Source organism: Aricia agestis, chromosome 12 (genome assembly GCF_905147365.1).
Source record: "Aricia agestis chromosome 12, ilAriAges1.1, whole genome shotgun sequence".
NCBI classification, from domain to species: domain Eukaryota; kingdom Metazoa; phylum Arthropoda; class Insecta; order Lepidoptera; family Lycaenidae; genus Aricia; species Aricia agestis.
The window spans coordinates 2006853-2026032 of NC_056417.1; the positions used below are offsets into that span (position 1 = coordinate 2006853).

The window sequence follows — 19180 nt, forward strand, 5'->3', positions numbered from 1 at the left end:
GTTTATTAGGCCTCTCTTTGATCGATGATAAGGTTCCGTGTTTACTATCATATTGTTGTAGTGCTCAATTTCGTCAAATTCGTTAATGAAGTGAGATAAAGTAGATGTGCATAATCTTGTCAATTTTGTTTCGTTGCACGTTGTGCTTAAGTTATGTATATCTTTTTCTATATTCTTCCAATATGATGTCATATTGTAGTAGGCGACGAGAGTCCATTGGTCCTTGATAATTCTCATGTCAGCAATTTTGTCGAAGTACAATGACTTGTTTGGTTAAATTTTCGTGATGTTAATTGTTTGGTGACTCGGTGAAACGAAAATCATTTTTTTGTCGGGGGCCTCTCAGAGTCCGATATCACGGTGACTCTTAATGTTGTATAAAAATGCTTAACCTCGGAGTAGATGTCTTTCTTGAAATATTTTGATGATTTGTCTTCGACTCCCTGCAGTTCACCCCACAAGTTGTCTATTGCCGCAATGCGTTTTTGAAAGTATTCCGGTGTTTTTCTAACTGCGGAGTTCTTTTTATAATTGATGAGGATCTTCTCGATCTCCTCAATTATAGAAATTTGACGTGCCAGTAGCTCCTGCATGATGACGGATGATATATTTAGGGTGTTAATAGTCTTTCACAGTATATGCGTGTTGTCTCAACTCTTCCGGGGCGACCCGCTTGTGGGAGGTTGAGCCGATTCGCTACCGTATCAAGACAACAAAACACACCAAATATTGATTGATTTTTGCAGTAACGATGTTGTGCTGAACGTCTTGAGCTGCTGCGTTTCATGAGATGATCTTCTTATAAATGTGTCTTGCTGATAGCTGAAAGGTTGTGCTCCTGATAATTCACAGATGCGTTGATTCCTTATGTTGTATATTATGACTTTCTGGAGAAGGTCTAGACTTTTTTTCATTTGATCTACTACAAATTTCTGCTCATACCGGAGTTGTGCATAGTTATCCGTAACCCGTTGATGTGAGGCGAATTCCCAAAAAATTGCCTCTGAGCGTGGCCCCTACACCGTAGCTACTGGCGTCCGTATGTACTTCGAAGAGCTCGTCTTGACATCGCGAGTAGTACATAGTTCTGTATACCTGAGATTCAACGTTCACTGCACTGGAAGATATTGTACTCAGGGATACCATACGGGAAGGTTTTGCACTCCTCCGCATCAATATAGTGAGGGTGATGTGTGCCCTGATTTAGTCATGTAGTATAAATCCCCACAATATTGGAAATCCCTATAAACACCCTCAAGATTTGTTAAGGGTACATAAGAGCTAGATATCCATGATTCCTTAACATCATCTTGACTGGGCCCTTTAGGTCTACATACATGTAAAGGAGCTGTTTCCGTATTGTGGCATGTAATATTTCTATTTCATGCATATATCCACATTGTGTTGTCATAATATGTAGAGCATATAGTAGATTTACACACACCTTTGAATATAGGATCGATATATTCTAGACTATAATGGTTGAACTGAACTGTATGCTCCTGTAAGGAGACAAACTTCTCTGCTGATTCTGCTCCAGAAAACTAGGAACAAGTGGCAGTTGGGTAATGTCCTTTTTTGAGTTGGCCCTTAACACTGTTCACATAATATACGTCATGTGTATTGCATCTAAGCAATCCCCCCGCTTATTTTAATTCCTTCTACATTTTAGGGTTCCGTAGTTTGTGTCTGCATTGTTAAATAAACCCCACTCACATTTTGCTTTATAGATTTGTCTTGAGCATAAGTAACCTGTCACCTTGTGTTTATTTAATTATTATTTATTCGACTACAGTCGTTCGTGAAATGCCTAGCATTTATTTCATCGGCTGTAGTCGATTGTAAAATGCCTGGCATTTATTTCATTGGCTGAAGTCGATCGTGAAATGCTTGGCATTTATTTCATCGGCTGAAGTTGATCGTGGAATGCCTGGCATTTATTTCATTGGCTGAAGTCGATCGTGAAATGCTTGGCATTTATTTCATCGGCTGAAGTTGATCGTGGAATGCCTGGCATTTATTTCATTGACTGTAGTCGATCGTGGAATACTTGGCATTTATTTCATTGCCTAAAGTCGATCGTGGAACGCCTGGCATTTACTTTATTGGCTGAAGTCGATCGCGAAATGCCTGGCATTTATTTCATGGGCTGAAGTCGATTGTGGAACGCCTGGAATTTATTTCATCGGCTGAAGTCGATCGTGAAATGCTTGGCACTTATTTCATCGGCTGAAGTCGATCGCCTGCCTGGTCGAATGCCTGGCATTTATTTCATTGACTGTGGTCGATCGTGGAATGCCTGGCATTTTTTTCATTGGCTGAAGTCGATCGTGGAACGCCTGGCATTTGATTTATCGGCTACAGTCGGTCGTGGAATGCCTATTTAGCTGCTGCTGCTATTTTCAGGGTTCCGTACCCAAAGGGTAAAAACGGGACCCTATTACTGAGACTTCGATGTCTGTTCGTCTGTCCGTCTGTCTCAGGTTGTAACTCAAGAACCGCTTTAGCTAGAATTCTGAAATTTTCACAGATTGTGTATATCTGTTGCCGCTATAGCAACAAATACTAAAAACAAAATAAAATTAATATTTAAGGGGGGCTCTCATACAACAAAAGTGATTTTTTTGTCCTTTTTTTGCTCTATATCTGTAAAACCCAGGATAAGGTTTCACGTTACTATGGGGGAGAGCTGTACCCTAGCACTAGGATCCCTAACACCTACCACCCTAATGCCCTAAGGTTCTAGCCCTAACCATAGATTTTTGTGATATATAAATATATTTAATAAGTCCAGCAAACCTGCTACCATGAGACCTAAGGTAGCAGGCGGATAGTTGAAGAGAATAAATTGATTTTCTCACTGTCAATCACCCAGGCTCAGGTGACTGTAGTTAGGCTAAAGGTGTCTTGGCCACAGTGAGAGGTTGTCGGTAGGGATTTGGGAGTCGGTCGGAACACTTCCAGAGAGTAGCCATGGACGAGTGTTTAAGGGTAGGAAATGGGAGATGAGTGAGATACAACTAGAAGTTGATATTGTGACCAATTCTTACAATATATTATACTTCTTCACTTTTAATGTATTTCGCATTCGCTGGTAATGTAACGTTACAGAGTCGAGCATTGCAATGCGCACCTTGTACTGATACAAAACCGAGCATTACAATGCGCACCTTGTAATGATACAGTGTGTAATATCTTGATACAACTTGTAACATCAACTAGCTATGGAATGCTCACAGTCGAATGTTCCATTACACGCGAATGCTCGTCAGTCAGGGAGATAGTATTGTAATGTAATGCTAACGGATCTATAATGTTACATTACAAGTGAATGCTCTCAAAAACTTTTGGCATCACACAGCATTATAGTATCTAATGCAAAACATATTATCGTCTAAACTAGCAGCTGTACCACTTGTGATGCTAAAAATAAATGCATTCTTATTTTAAACTGAAATGATGTGTTGTAACTTGTAAGACGTATAGTTTGTGATTGATTTGAGTAGCGCTTAAAGAAAAACATCGTTTATTAATAATCAAAACTTTTTGAAGAATTTTGAATTTGGATTTGACTAATAAATTCTTCAAATTCTTTCTTTAGTGTGATAGTGTGATACATCCATGTTATCCGTTCCATTTCAGATACTTACTTTTAGAATATTTCTTTAGGATATTTGCTCTACTATTTTGTATGTCCTGTTTTGTAAATAGTGTTAATTCCCATTTCTGATTGTTGTTTAAAAGTACAATACTTTTGGACAATATACAAATATTTTTTAAGCCCCGAAGGTGTTTCTATACTGTGTACACTGACCACAGACGTATATTTTCCTTAGTCTATGCACTTACACATACTTTTTAACTTATATTTTGGTTAGGTTGATCTAGTGAGATTTTTAATCTTAAGTATTATTATTATATTATGATGTTGTACAGTGTGTACCTACTTGTAATGGATAGTCAATAATCATGTAATTTTAAATAACTTATTTGTAAAAGACGAATCAGAAATACAATATCAGATTTTATAAAATGGTTTTTATTTTTTTACATCCAACCAAATCTAAATATACGTTTAAGATTTTCAGCTCGTTCAGTGTATATTACATATTTCTATTTGTTTTGCTCAATATGTCAATATTAGCTAAAGTGCTACCAGCTGAAAAGTCACATTTTACCTCCCATTAGCTGTCGCATTAGTTGTTTTACTTAGCCGGGCCCTAGACGATCAATTGTATAATGTATTGTGCAACACGCTTCAATATTATTGAACAGTTTATATGAGAATTAGATTGAAGGCACGCGATGTTCTATATCAACCCTAGACAGTCAATATTATCTATACGTGGGAGAGCCATATTTCGGCACGAATGGGCCGGCTCGACCGGAGAAATACCACGTTCTCACAGAAAACCGGCGTGAAACAGCGCTTGCGCTGTGTTTCGCCGAGTGAGTGAGATTACCGGAGGCCCAATCCCATACCCTAATCCCTTCCCTACCCTTCCCTATTCCCTTCACTTCCCTTCCCATCCTTACCCTCCCCTATTACCCTGTTCCCTCTTAAAAGGCCGGCAACGCACTTGCAGCTCTTCTGATGCTGCGAGTGTCCATGGGTGACGGAAGTTGCTTTCCATCAGGTGACCCGTTTGCTCGTTTGCCCCCTTATTTCATAAAAAAAAAATATTACATAATACGTGATATTGCGCAATAAAATTGCTCGTCTAGGGGGCTCATTTGCTTTCTTTTATAAATATGAGGAATGAGAGAGACGGACATAGTTAACCTGGGGTTAAATTGAACCCTGACTGGCGCATGTGGGCCTAAGGCTCAACTCACACTCAAGCGACACACAGACTAGACTCAAACTAGGAGTCGAAGCGATGCGTAATATTTTTCGCCAAAGCATATTCGATCTATTATTATTTAAGGCCATCCCCTGAGCAAACGACCTTGACCATACATTTGCCGCGTAGCCGAGATCGCACCAAAATCCTATTTTTTTACATTTAAGTATCTTAGTTCAAAATTGACCTAAAAAAATCAAACGGCGAATAGATATGTAGGTGAAATTGACCATCTATTGGCGTGTGTTTTGAATAAACGTAATTTGTAAAATATACTAGGAGATGCTGAATGTATAATGCTTGAATTTAAATAAATTGGTATTACTTTAGAAGCTGATATCATGAGTATAATAAACAAAAATAGGAAATTGATAACGGTGAAAGGAATGTTAATATGCTGAAGATTATGTATTTTTTTATTATAATTTTGTAGCTTTCGAATATTGAGTTAAGTAATAAGACTCTAAAACGGTAAATTGTAGGGGGAGGGCCTTAGGATACTCGGGGTGGTAGTGTGGGGACACCGCCGCCCATTACACCGAGTTCCAGAGAGAGCCGTGATGCGCATGGTGCTCCTGCACATCGCGGCCACCGTGTGGGCTTTTCTAGGCCACCTCGCGAGGCGACCTAGAAAAGCCTGCATGTTTTGATGGTCTGACACAGACAAACGTTGGCAAAGTTGCGGTGGGTTGATCGTGCCCGTAACTTTGCCTAAGCGGTGAGTTGAGCACCATGGGGTTTTAGTGGGTAGTTCCTCGGAGAGTCCCACATACCCCGGCCGATGTCCCCAATCCGCCGGGGATGCGTAACGCATTTTTCCCCATGTAAAAAAAAAAAAAAAAAAAAAGGGGGAGGGCCTTAAGTACAAATCTCTGCTATGAACATATTATAGTACGTGCTCGTTTCAGAGCAGAAATTTGTACTTAAATAATAATTATTATAGAAAAATAGAGATGAATATGCTGTAGCCTGTAGGCAAAAAACATGACGCGTGGCGACGCTTCGACATGCTTCGACTCTGGCCCAGTGAGAGTTGATCCTTAGGGTTAGCGCAGACAGTAAAGGCGCCAACCCACCGCGGCGCACGCAGAGGCTACCCACGTGCGTCAAGCTTCGCTTTGTAAGAAAATATATGTGACTGTGTCCACTGCAACCCACGCACACGCTACGTACGAATTGTGTCAAGTCAAAGAAATAAACCCATGCACGTCCACGCGTGCGCGTGGTGGGTTGGCTTAAGGAGCGCAGCGAAGAGGATTTTATTAACGCACTTGAAAATAAACTAAAATTATTACACTAAAGTGAGATAACTGATACGGGATTTCTGCTTAATCTCGAGGGCATTTGTGCTAGGCTTAAAAGCATTTATGCACGTTAGTAATATTTTTAGGGTTCAGCAGCCAAAATGGCAAAAAACGGAACCCTTATAGATTCGTCATGTCTGTCTGTCCGTCCGTATGTCACAGCCACTTTTCTCCGAAACTATAAAAGCTATACTATTGAAACTTGGTAAGTAGATGTAATCTGTAAACCGTATTAATATTTTGATACAAAATTTTTTTTCTAACCTGAATAGTTTGCGAGAGAGACTCTTTTGGGTTGCACCAGAGGCGTGGTTAAAGTTAAAGTTATGGTCAAAGTTATGGTTATAGGTAAGGCTAATTTAACTTTAACCTTAACTTTGACCACAGAATTTGACAGAAGACGTTGCTGGTTCGACAAGGCTTTATAAGAACGTGAGCGGGGGCGCTGCTGGTAAAGGAGAACTGTCAAAAATGGCGTTTTTGTATGATGATAGCGTTAGTTCCTTTTTTCGCCACGTGCATTTATAGCCTTGTCGAGCTCTATGATTTAATGGTTATTTAACTTTAACCAAAGATTTGACATTTTGCATTGTATTTAAAGTTATAGTTAAAGTTACAGTTATAGTTAAAGTAAGTTGGTGCAACCCACCCTAAGTCTTAGCTAAACTTGATGTAAAGTAGGAAGAACTTTTATCGCCTCTTCAGACCATTTAACGAGTTGATAGTTAACTTGAAAAAGTTTAATCCCATTCATTTAAACTGTTTATACTAAGTTGCACTTATCATTAGCTGAATCTCTCCTTACAACTTGATAATAATTATCATCAATCCTTCACAATTATTGTGAAGGATTGAAAGAGGATTAGAATTAATATTGTCTAAAGTATGGTTATTTGGTTCGACAAATAACGTAATTATTAAATATTATGATGAGTTATTGAATTAAAAAAAGGTTTCTCTAAGTAAAGACCAATGCTATGGATTTATCTAAGCCATAGCATAGGTCGCCGTCGTACCTTGAAAAATTAGCATAAAAATATCCATATTTTAAAACTTTACACGATACTTTTCATCCTTTAGTAATCTGTGGCATTACCTACACCGGTTTTCCGTAACACCGTTTTATTTGTACGCATTCAAAGTACTGTACCGCAACGAATAGGTACAGTGCATTGAATTCTTTACTTCATTCTTATCCCTTCCATGCCGCGTCATAAGATGTTATCATCCAATGTCATAGTTCACTCCACAATATGTCGACTCGTGTTTTGTCTGTGTTTATTATATTAATTAATATTATTTACTGTGCTGCAAATGGTATTTTTGGAGCGATTTTGTACTCTGATTGGATAAAATGTAAGTATTTAACAATGGTAGTTTAAAGAACATACTAGATTTCTCACAACTTAGCGTGAAAATTCGTTTATCTACCAAGAATCGTACATATTCCTTGATAAACACTTTTTTATATCTTTTATTAGGACTCAAATTATCTTTAATCCAAATTTCATCAACATCGGTTGGGCCGCTTAAGCGTGACAGAGATAGATAAATACACTTTTTAATAACAGTGGAGTGTGTTAACAAAGAAAATGTTAACGTTTCTTTTGTTCGCAAACTTGTAAACAATACGGTTTAATGAGTAAGCAATTATATGAATAAGGGCAGATTACGTAGTGTTTTGGCTAACAAAAGTGTACGTTACGATTTCCGTGTCGTAACGTTATATTGTTGTAAATGTTATTCACTAGCTGCTGTGCCCCCGCGGTTTATTAGGGAAAATAAATTGTGATATTTTCGTACTGAAAAAAGTAGCCTATGTCCTTAATCCAGAGTATCAATTAACTCCATACCAAACTTTCTTTAGCCTAAACGGCTAACGACGTGAAGAAGTAACAAACATACAAAATCACAAGTTTTCGCCTTTACATTTACAATATTAGTGTGGTAGTGTGACACTAATATTATAAGTCCGAAAGTTTACTAAAATATAATATTAGGTATGTAAGTATATTGTATAATGTACTATATAGTGTAGTGTGAAGGGGCAGTTAATGGTTCAATGACAATAATTATACATAGTAGAAGAGGGGAGGGTGCTATTTGTGTAGTCACTCGAGCGTCATGGAGACCTAGTAGGTTTTGTACATTAGGTAAAGCTGATAAAAAAATAATAAGAGCGTTTTTTTTTATTTTAGCGGTGGGTTCAGAAACTGCAGCCATTTTAAAGTTTTGAAAAAGAAAATATATTCAGAAAATTGCTTATTTAGGTAAATTATAAATATACTTTAGAAAACAAGGACTAAATCATTTAGTTTAGATTAAAATAAAATATCTGCGAAGCTTAGTTTAGAAAATATGAAGATTTATTTTTTTATATTTTAAAATATCTTTACAGGCTTACCTAGCCTTAGAATCGTCAGTGCTTTATATGGAAGCTTCTTTGGGGTATACTCAACATCCCCGACGACATTTCAATATTAAAACAAAATTATACCCACCACGTGAGAAATCTGATTTCTATACCATGATAATTAGACACAGTCATGTCGGAAGCCTATGCAAGCTGCTACTCCCGAAATCCCCTCTTCCCCTCCCCAACTATTAAGTTAAGAAAGAATCAATAAGCCAACAGATATTTTTTTGCGTTTATAAAAATTTAGTACGGCAAATCTCTTTCATACATTTGATACCCTTAATTAACATTATTTCAGGTGACCACACCAAAGTTTTTAATCTCAATGTGGACGACACCCAGGTCTTCTTCTACGACTTCCAGAACAACTACAATCTAACCAGCAAAATCGATTTAGCCAGCCATGTCATTACCAGCACATACAACCTGGATACCACCAGGAAACTGATAGTCTTCGTGCCAGGGTACAAGTCTCACATCAGCAGGTCTGCTGCGGAAATCGTAAGGACAGCATTCAAAGATATTCCTAACATTTATCTCATGATTTTGGACCATTCGGAGTACACCTCCTCAAAAGGGGGCAGAATCAAGAGTTATGAACGCGCTGTTTTACATGCCTATTACATTGGCAGAGCTCTTGGCAATCTGCTGGTGGAGTTCAGAAGTAAGGGTATTCTGCCTGCCAATATGCAACTTCTCGGACACAGTTTGGGAGCCCATATGATAGGGTATGCTGCAGAAACGTATACAGACAGGACGGGGGAGACGATATCAAGGCTGACTGGTATAGATCCGGCTGGTCCATGCTTTTCCAATGATTTCATTGAAAACCAACTTCGTAAGGGTAAGCATTTCAATTAACAAAATAATTCAATAGTCCACTACTTACTTACTTTATCGAAGCTATTCGAAACGCATCAGTAGTCTTTTATGGCTTAAAGCTTGGTTCTCCGTCGTGGGTTCGATCCCGTGGTTAGCAGGCTTATCAAAAAAGTGATCAATGTATCGGATGGGCATGTAAAAGGTCTGTCTAAACTCTCGCCCGTTGGGTCCACAAAAGTGCAACAATTTTCAAAATAACACTTCTACCTAATAAACACTTCTACTTAAAATTAGGTACGCAAAATCTCACTTCAATTTAGTTTAATTGTGTAAGTATATTACCTTATAGTTCATGCTTCTTTTAAGCCACCAATCGACCGGCATTTATTTCACTTTAGTTATCTAGCGGTATTAGCTAATAGGTATACTCGCCTTGCTCCTTCGAGAATATACCACCACCTTACCAGCATTTATTCCACTTTATTCCAGGTTTAGCGGACTACGTCGAGGTTTACCACTGCAACGCTGGCGGTTTGGGCTCGACCAGCGTCCTGGCCGACACGGACTTCTTCATCAACAACGGCCGCGTCCAACGCGAATGCTCCACCTGGCTGGACATATCAGACTCGGCGAAGTGTAGCCACAAAGCCTGTCTCAAGTACTGGGCGGAGACGGTCAACAATCCGAAGTATTATTTGGCCTGGGCCTGCGATTCTTACGAAGACTTCTCCGGCGGAAAGTGCTCGGGTAACAAAGTGACTATCGGAGGGTATTCGAACCCCGGAAACGAGACGGGAGTATTCTATATATCGACGGATATGTATCGATTGAGAAAACTGTAACAGCCAAGGTGGTTCGTATGGAGCGCTCACACAAAAAAATATACAAGTTGGAAGGGCATTCCTGGCCGTTTGAAAACTTGTTTAAGCATTCAGCATTATTTTTAGAGGCATGCGGTAGGTTTAGATCAAAATTGTAGGTATAATTAATCTTGGGGAAACTACCATGACCTGGAAAATAAACCAAAAGGACAGAAATGTTTAATTTGTCAAGCCAATCCCCTAAAAACCCTTCATTACTACACTTCAACATAGTCAGCGGACAAAACGGACCAGTTAAACGACGCGGAGCCCTTGTAAACACAGCATATGAACTTAAATCTCTTAATTACGGCAAACAAGTGTGTGTTTACTGTGCACACACACAAGCCCGCTAATGAGCGCGGTCCTGGTTAGACTCGGCCAATTTCGAGGGTCCTTGTTGAAATTTAATGATCTTGGTACTTGAAAATTAAACGTTTTAATTTTTCTGTACTTACCTATTTTTTGCGGCAAAGGATTTTTTTAATTTGCGAACGTAAATGATGTTGGAATCATCGTGTAAAATATAAATGTTATAATGGGCTAAGGTTAAGTACCCCAGGCAATTAAACATTTGACTTCGGAATAATTCGCATAGAGCTGAAAATTGGTACAGACATTAAATACACCATTATAAATAAAACCTCAAAAGTCCCCGGCGATCCTCCTTGTGCAAAAACATTTATTCAAGGTAAAAGGTATGAAAGGTATGTAAATATTTTAAATATATACTTATAAATAAGGGAGCAAACGAGCAAACGGGTCACCTGGTGACCCGTTTGCTCGTTTGCCCCCTTATTTCATAAAAAAAAAAACCTGATGGAAAGCAACTTCCGTCACCCATGGACACTCGCAGCATCAGAAGAGCTGCAGGTGCGTTGCCAGCCTTTTAAGAGGGAATAGGGGAGAGTAGGGATGGGAAGGGAATAGGGGAGGGTAGGAAAGAGAAAGGGGTTGGGGATTGGGCCTCCGGTAAACTCACTCACTCGGTTGAGCCGGTCCATTCGTGCCGAAGCATGGCTCTCCCACGTATAAATATATTTAATTATATAATTAATATATTTAAAATATTCTACTTAAGTATATATTTTAAATATAATATAACTAGATGTCCCGCGCGGCTTCGCCCGCGTAAATTAGGAATTTTACGGAAACCGTACATTTTCCCATAAAATAGCTCTTATGTCCCTACTCCCTTCACTTGGTCTACTCTATATCTGTGCCAAATATTGCCATAAAAATTGCTCCAGTAGTTCGTAATTTCTAATATTTCCCCCGTTTTTCCTCGGTCGTATTAGTCTTAGCCTATAGTCATAGTTCTTACTCGATAAATGAGCTATCTAACACTGAAATAAGTTTTTAAATCGGATCTGTAGTTCCTCCGATTCCGTTCAAGCAAACATACTCTTCAGGTTTATAATATTAGGTAGGTATAGATTTTTTTAAATTATCGCTTGACAAACTCGAGTCTCGATCTAAAAGACTATGAAAAGTACTTACCAATAACATGGTATAATATGGTAGTGATGATGATGACGATGTTGATGATGAATGTAATTTGCATAGAAGCATATGCTTTCCGTTCTTAAAACAACGCCGAAACTCCCAAACTTGTATCTATAAAGAATCAGGAGTTCTCTCAGCACCTTCCGAACCACGGTATACCAGGTATACCTCGGTTCAAAATCTTACTTGTTGGTAGCATATGCTTAGAATACTTCTCACGAAACCGAAGTCACCACATATTTCCCTATAATTTTTGAGGAGTTCCCTCGTTTACTTATGGATCCTTCATCAGATCACCACTTTTGTGAATATAATACCGAATTGGGATGATACCCTATATTTATGATGATACCCAAAAGAAAAATTTTGAAAATCGGTTAACAAACGACGGAGTAATCGTTGAACATAAGAAAACGAACATAACACCTCCCCCATTTTGAAAGTCGGTTAAAATTGTAGCCTATGTGTTATTATGATGTTTAAGCTATATTATTGTAAAGTTTCATTAAAATCCGTTCAGTAGTTTTTGCCTGAAAGAGTAACAAACATCCATACATCTACATATACATCTGTGGGATAATGCGTGGCGACGCTAAAGGAAGATCTTCCGACCGAGCGAGGTGTTATGCTCGGTCAGGCCTTTTTGTAATTTTGTTTGTATTACATTTCTACCTTTTAATAGCAATGTAATGGAACTAAATTTCAGGCTTACGGATGAAACGAGCTTAATAAACTGCAATTTCAAAAAGGAAAATGTCAGTTGCTGTGAAGCCGTGCTATTAATTAAGTAATAAGTTTTTAATTAAACGTGAAAAAAACATAAAATATAATATAAGCGGAGTCGAGCAAGCCGCAACTAACTGGGCGAGTTATCTCGTTAGCTTATGCCCTACACACACTACACGATCGTTCCGCCATTTTGGAATTGTAAATAAAGAATTTGGAACTGTATAGCAAATAGCTTCCTTACTAATAAAAGTCTACATTCTATGTACCTACTTTGCGTGTCCTTGTCAGATTCGATAGATAGATGAGGACACGACATGTTTATTAGGGATGTTGACAAGGTCCTAAATTAGCAAATTTTTTTAATAAAATAAATATATAAGTAACGGTAAGAAATAAACATTTGTAAATATTCAGCTTTATGATTTATTATTTTTTTGCTTTGCGCCTTCAAAGTTGGATAGTGATAGATAACTTGTGTAATTTTAAGCAACTTTTGCATTGAAACCACTTTTATAAACGCAATAATTAATATAGCTATCGAACAAAGTTCTCCCGCGATGCCTACTAGCTACTCTACAGTGACGTCATAATCGAGTAGCAGCTTGTATGGAGTATTTCGGGCATGCCTATTTTATGAGATTTTTGAATTGTTATATCTTGTAAAGTTTTTTAGCTAGCACAGTAATTATTTCACCAATATTTCTATTTCGGAAAGGTCATTTAATTACCATCAAGGAAAAATGTCATAATGCCTATTATTCCGTATAGTACACAGTGTATGTAACACAGGATGGATCTCTGTTCCCTGTAACCGCACATGGGCTAGGTTGTACTTCGTAGTCGCATGACCCATCGCGTCGGGAAATAGAGCTAACAATATTCGCATCGTCATTTGTAGCGTTTTTGGCAAATATGTAATTTTCAACAAACATAATATACTTAACAGCATTAATTATCATGAACAGAAGAATTTTTTTTTCTTTTTTTTTTATGAAATAAGGGGGCAAACGACTAACGGGTCACCTGATGGAAAGCAACTTCCGTCGCTCATGGACACTTGCAGCATCAGAAGAGCTGCAGGTGCGTTGCCGGCCTTTTAAGGGGTAATAGGGGAGGGTAGGGAAGGGAATAGGGGAGGGTAGGGAAGGGAAAAGGGTAGGAGATTGGGCCTCCGGTAAACTCACTCACTCGGCGAAACACAGCGGAAGCGCTGTTTCACGCCGGTTTTCTGTGAGGACGTGGTATTTCTCCGGTCGAGCCGGCCCATTCGTGCCGAAGATTGGCTCTCCCACGTCAAAAATTAAAGACAAGATAGGTCACTCAATTTTATTATTTGAACGTGTATGACGGTTATTATAGACAGACAGTTTCATGTAGGTATGTAGTTAGGTTGATTAGGTTAACCGTTAACCTAAATGTTTCGGCCTGGAATGTCGTTGTATTATATTTTGTTTAGCGTTTAAAACTAATTTACTAAATATATTGCCTGCAACTTCGATCGTGCAGCTCATTTATCGCGCAGTACATTTTGAGAAAATTAAAACTATTATGTTTTTTTCGTGACATTAAAGTATCTGCGTGCCAATTTTATCTAAATCGGTTCAGTGGTTTAAGCGTGATGACATAACAGACTTTTAATAAAATCATGAAAGTATGGATTGATGCAGTTGTAGGTATACGTCAGGATGTAACAAAACTAAGTTATAATAGTTTTTTAATGGTCGCTTTGGACTAATATTATGAATCACTTTTTTAAATTGCAAAATGCAAGTCTGCTTGCAATTCATGCCTAGTAATTCGTACATACATTTCACATTTGTCAGTTTGACAGTTTTGACAATTCATTTGCTGAATTGATTGAGAGGAATTGCTAAATGTGACCATTTCGTGCACGTGGTGCGTGGTGCGCCGTGGCTTGGCAAGAGGGGCGCCGTGAGAGAGTGAGAGAGTATAAAATATAATAATTATAATATTAATATTTATGTAAAGCAAGTTATATTTGTTTCTTATAATTTACCTGCTTAACCTAACTATAAACATTAACCCATCAAGCCCCATAAGCCTACCGGTGAGCGAGACACCATTGAATAACAATAGATTTCCAAGAATCCACGATCGAAGGATTAAAGGTGTTTATTTATGTAGATATATTTTTATAGCTAAGTGGAGTAGGCGCCCGCGCCGCTCCGTGACAAAATATTTTGACGTGTAACTGTGCCGCAGGCTGAAAATGATTGGGAACCCCTGCTTTAGGGTGTGTTATGTGTTTGTATATACAGGGTGTAACAAAAATAAGTGATAATACTTTAGGGTGTGTACGTGTTCCTTATAGAGAGTTTACTGTGAAAGTAGCAGCGCTGAAAGACCAAAAAATTTTTTTTACTTTTGTATGGGGAAACTCGTGACGCTCGGTAGTCGGGCCCTTGCCCATACAAAAGTGAAAAAAAAATTTCATCTTTCAGAGCTGCTACTTTCACAGTGAACTCTCTACAAGGAACACGTACAGGTATTATCACTTATTTTTGTTACACCCTGTATAGAGTTCAGTGTGAAAGTAGCAGCAGTAATATTTTAAATTTTAATAGGAATCGGAATTATTAATATCGTAATTAGAAGAAGTAGTAAAGGGAGAAAAATAATAGATATCGTTGTAAAATCCATTTTCTATTACTGACTTAACACATAAATCTTAAGTAAAAATAAAAGTCGATAATAAAAGCACCTTATTACGGGTACAACACTAATGCTCGTGGTATAGCTCGATACAAATGTGCACTCCCTAATGCACCTCGGCCGGCTAAGGAAGACAAGTCATAAATTGTGCTCGCTAGTGATGCACCGACGTGAAGACTATCGATAGATTTTTTAAGTGAAAACTTCTTAAGTTATAGATTCGTCATGTCTGTCTGTCTGTTCATCCGTATGTCACAGTCACTTTTCTCCGAAACTGTAGGAGCTATACTATTGAAACTTGGTAAGTACATGTAGTCTGTGAACCGCATTAAGATTTTGATACAAAAATGGAAAAATTATTAAAAATTTCAGGGAAAAAATTTTTCATCTAGCCTATGCGTGTGGGGTATCTATGCATAGGTCTTTAAAAATCATATTGAGGTTTGTAATCTCATTTTTTTTCTAACCTGAATAGTTTACGAGAGAGACTCTTCCAAAGTGGTAAAATGTGTTTTTTTTTATTAAATAAGGGGCAAACGAGCAAACGGGTCACCTGATGGTAAGCAACTACCGGCGCCCATGGACACTCGCAACGTCAGAAGAGCTGCAGGTGCGTTGCCGGCCTTTTAAGAGGGAATACGCTCTCTTGAAGGTTTGAAGGCGAATAGGTCCGGAAATACTGCTGGTGACAGTTCGTTCCAGTTTTACAGTGCGCGGCAGAAAGTTACGCGAAAAACGCACTGTGGAAGACTGCCACTCATCAAGGTGATGAGGATGGTACATATTTCGCGTGGGACGTGCAGGTGGTATGATTCTGAACAATTCCTCAGAGTACTCCCCGTGATACAACCGATAGAGGATGCAGAGTGAAGCTACATCTCGGCGTAATTCCAAGGGGTCCAAGCTGTTTGAAAATTTACCTTTTATAATATTATAGTTAAACGTTGCAATGAAATAAATCATTTCGACGTTTAAGTTGCAGAATATTATTAAGTACTTTTTTAAATAATAATCCAAGTTCCAAGAATTGGGATATGTGCATTTATTTCGGAGAATTTCATTAAATAAATAACAAAATGCTATGTCCATAACATGCAAACTAGGTAATGTAAATAAAAGGATTTATTTGTATCTACTGAAAGCGCTGAAATTTTGCGCTGGACTGTAAAGAGTAATTGTTTGCTTTTAATAATAAATATTACCGTTAGTAAAACCTTAAGAGTCCACACCGCCGTTTTTCCATACAAACGTTGTCGCCTGTTTCCTCCCTGGATAATGCCGGTAGGGTTATGATTTTTTTCCTGAATATCTATTGCCACTATTAGCATGTCCCTATGTTTTCTCTTTTTTCATAATTTTATTATTAAAAAAGATAAGAACGTCCAAAAACCCAAAAAAATGGCCAGATTTTCCTCTGTGTTCAAACACCCAGAAAACAAAACTGGCTAAAATATACAAAAAAAGTAAAACATAGGAACACAGCTCAAGCCTTGCTTTAATTCTTAATAAAAAAAGTACTTAAATCGGTTAAGTTTTGGAGAAGGAATCAGCGGACAACGAATCGAAGATTTTCTGTTCTTTTATTAGAACTTTTGTCGTGTTGTCTCTATCGCGCTCTGCGGTGGCAGAGCTTGAGATTGGTGAGACAGCAATACATTTTCAAATACCTATTTTCAATTTCTCTCGCCCCTGGTGTATCCTCATAACAGAAAAGGCACGACTATTCTGCACGGTCAGTATTTAAGCATTGTGGATCTTTTTATTAGTGAGGCTAATTTATTAATAATGTACTTTAGCTATGTCCACACTCTGCACTTTCATCTTCAATTTTCGTCATCAACTGTCATATTGGCGCATTCAATAATTGAATGCGTCAAGGAACGCAACGCCAATATTGTCATTTTTGAAGTTTTGGATACGGTCAGAGGGTATGCGTCGCGGGCATGCCTCACGTTCGCTGTTGACTGCGCTATAACGCATGCCCTTGACGAACAGAAAAAGGCACAGTTTTTTTATAAAATAAGGGGTAAACGAGCAAACGGGTCACCTGATGGAAAGCAACTACAGTCGCCCATGGACACTCGCAACATCAGAAGAGCTGCAGGTGCGTTGCCGGCCTTTTAAGAGGGAATACGCTCTCTTCTTAAAGTTTTGCAGGTCGTATAGGTCCGGAAAAACTGCTGGTGACAGTTCGTTCCAGAGTTTTACAGTGCGCGGCAGAAAGTTACGCGAGAAACGCACCGTGGAAGACTGCCACTCATCAAGGTGATGAGGATGGTATATTTTTTGCGTAGGACGATGGTGAAAAGTTGCAGGTGGTATGATTCCGAACAATTTATTCCTTAGAGCACTCCCCGTGATACAACCGATAGAGGATGCAGAGTGAAGCTACATTTATTTTTCATACAGTGTGGACTACTACTCATCACAGACATTTACTTAGCACATTTTTCCCTGCTTTAATGTAAGTATTAATTTTATCGATAATTTCCGTCGCCAACACTATCGTTGTATTTCGCTAATGTCTTTAGAATATAATTTAGTGTTGTTGCCTCTACACTTAAGAGATGTTAATATCTTATTACATACAGTAGAATCGGTACACCAGGGGCCTCGTTTGTGTAGTATAGTACAATGTATTATGTACCTTTACATTTGGTATTCATTACTTAGATATTTCATTGTTCTGGTTTTAGTAATTTTATACTTTAATGAATTATCATTATCATAATTATTATTACTGTAATTAAGTTTATAAGCCCACTTCTTACAAAAATATTGACACAGCGAATCACTTCACATGGTCTGCTTGTATTTCTACATCTTGCACATTGCAAAACCGCCCCAAACAGTGCCGTAGTGGCTACCACTGTTTGACAACACTTTTTTATTTAACATGCTCCTCAGAATGTCCTTTTGTTACGTCAATGCCCAATGGTCATAACTAGAAAAAGAATACTGATCTTATGTCCTAAGGCCTTAACGTTCATCACATTTTTAAAAAGTCAATTTGACAAAGCAGAAGAAAAAAATATATTTTAAAATGAGAACATTCCAATTCCAGATTTGAAATTTAATATTCCGCGGTAGAATGTAACATGTCGTGCGCAACGTTTTAAGTGGGTAATTTCACGGTGCGCGAACTGCAGGCTGATTCTGGGATACTCCCGATTAGGTTCTGGGAAGGAATTTAATATGTCAGTATATCTATTTCACTTGGAATTAGATGGGTCAATCAATTTTTAAAGGTCCCGATCTTAATTTTCTGCTATTTTTTTTTGTGCTTCTTTTTCAGCATTTTATTATTTCATTTAGAAGAGGATTCTTCGTAGATTAAGATTATATAAGCAGCAGTTATGTTGATTAAACACATTTGTGGATTTAACTTCACTAACCGATCTTTTCACGGGAAATAATGTCCTTTGGACAACTTACACAGTAGTACTTTTTTAAATGTTAAATGCCCTTAAGAATTAAAACAAATTCTTCTAATATTAAATAATAAGTAATATTTTAATATTTGTTCTATGTACACCCAAAATACGAAATATTTTTATTAAAATTGAAACGAATGATGTCTTTTGGACAACCAAATTATGTTTCTAATATAAAAAAAATAAGTAAAGCGGAAATAGTGATATTTTTTTAACAAAAAACTATTAAGGCGAGGTTGTTACGTATTGTATTATAGATTTTACTAAATTGAAATGAACTGATTCTCGATAAAACTGAATGAATGAAGTATAATGTGATTTTCATATGGGGACATCTTAGTTGTCCAGAAGACATATTTGGTTGTCCATGGGACATTATTTGTTTGTCCAAACGATTTCCAAATTATTCTGCAGTTATTTTTTCCTCCGGCTCCATATTCGCAACTAACTTTTTATTTATGTGATAACTTTCCCTTTTTTTTCTTTTCCGTTCAGCCAATTTATCTGGGTCTGCTTTAAGCCTTTTTCTGTAGTGTCTTGACTTTTCTTTCTCCGACAATCCCATTGTCTTATCTAAAAAAAATAAAAATTA

At 37.8% G+C, this 19180-nt stretch overlaps 1 protein-coding gene across 1 annotated transcript; it reads left to right on the forward strand.

The window, feature by feature from the left end:
* Nucleotides 1-7333: 7333 nt before the first annotated feature.
* Nucleotides 7334-10417, forward strand: LOC121732453 (pancreatic triacylglycerol lipase-like). Its single transcript, XM_042122330.1, has 3 exons — nucleotides 7334-7504; nucleotides 8863-9408; nucleotides 9876-10417. The coding sequence occupies exons 1-3, from the start codon at nucleotides 7402-7404 to the stop codon at nucleotides 10226-10228; spliced, it is 1002 nt and encodes a 333-aa protein (XP_041978264.1). The 5' UTR covers nucleotides 7334-7401; the 3' UTR covers nucleotides 10229-10417.
* Nucleotides 10418-19180: the final 8763 nt, after the last annotated feature.

What these genes read in the sequence shown, in the direction of transcription:
- LOC121732453 (XM_042122330.1), top strand. Translation starts at nt 7,402, where the DNA reads ATGTCGACTCGTGTTTTGTCTGTGTTTATTATATTAATTAATATTATT. An exon ending in GTACTCTGATTGGATAAAAT is followed by an intron (nt 7,505 to 8,862) that starts GTAAGTATTTAA and finishes ACATTATTTCAG; the next exon opens with GTGACCACACCAAAGTTTTT. An exon ending in TGAAAACCAACTTCGTAAGG is followed by an intron (nt 9,409 to 9,875) that starts GTAAGCATTTCA and finishes ACTTTATTCCAG; the next exon opens with GTTTAGCGGACTACGTCGAG.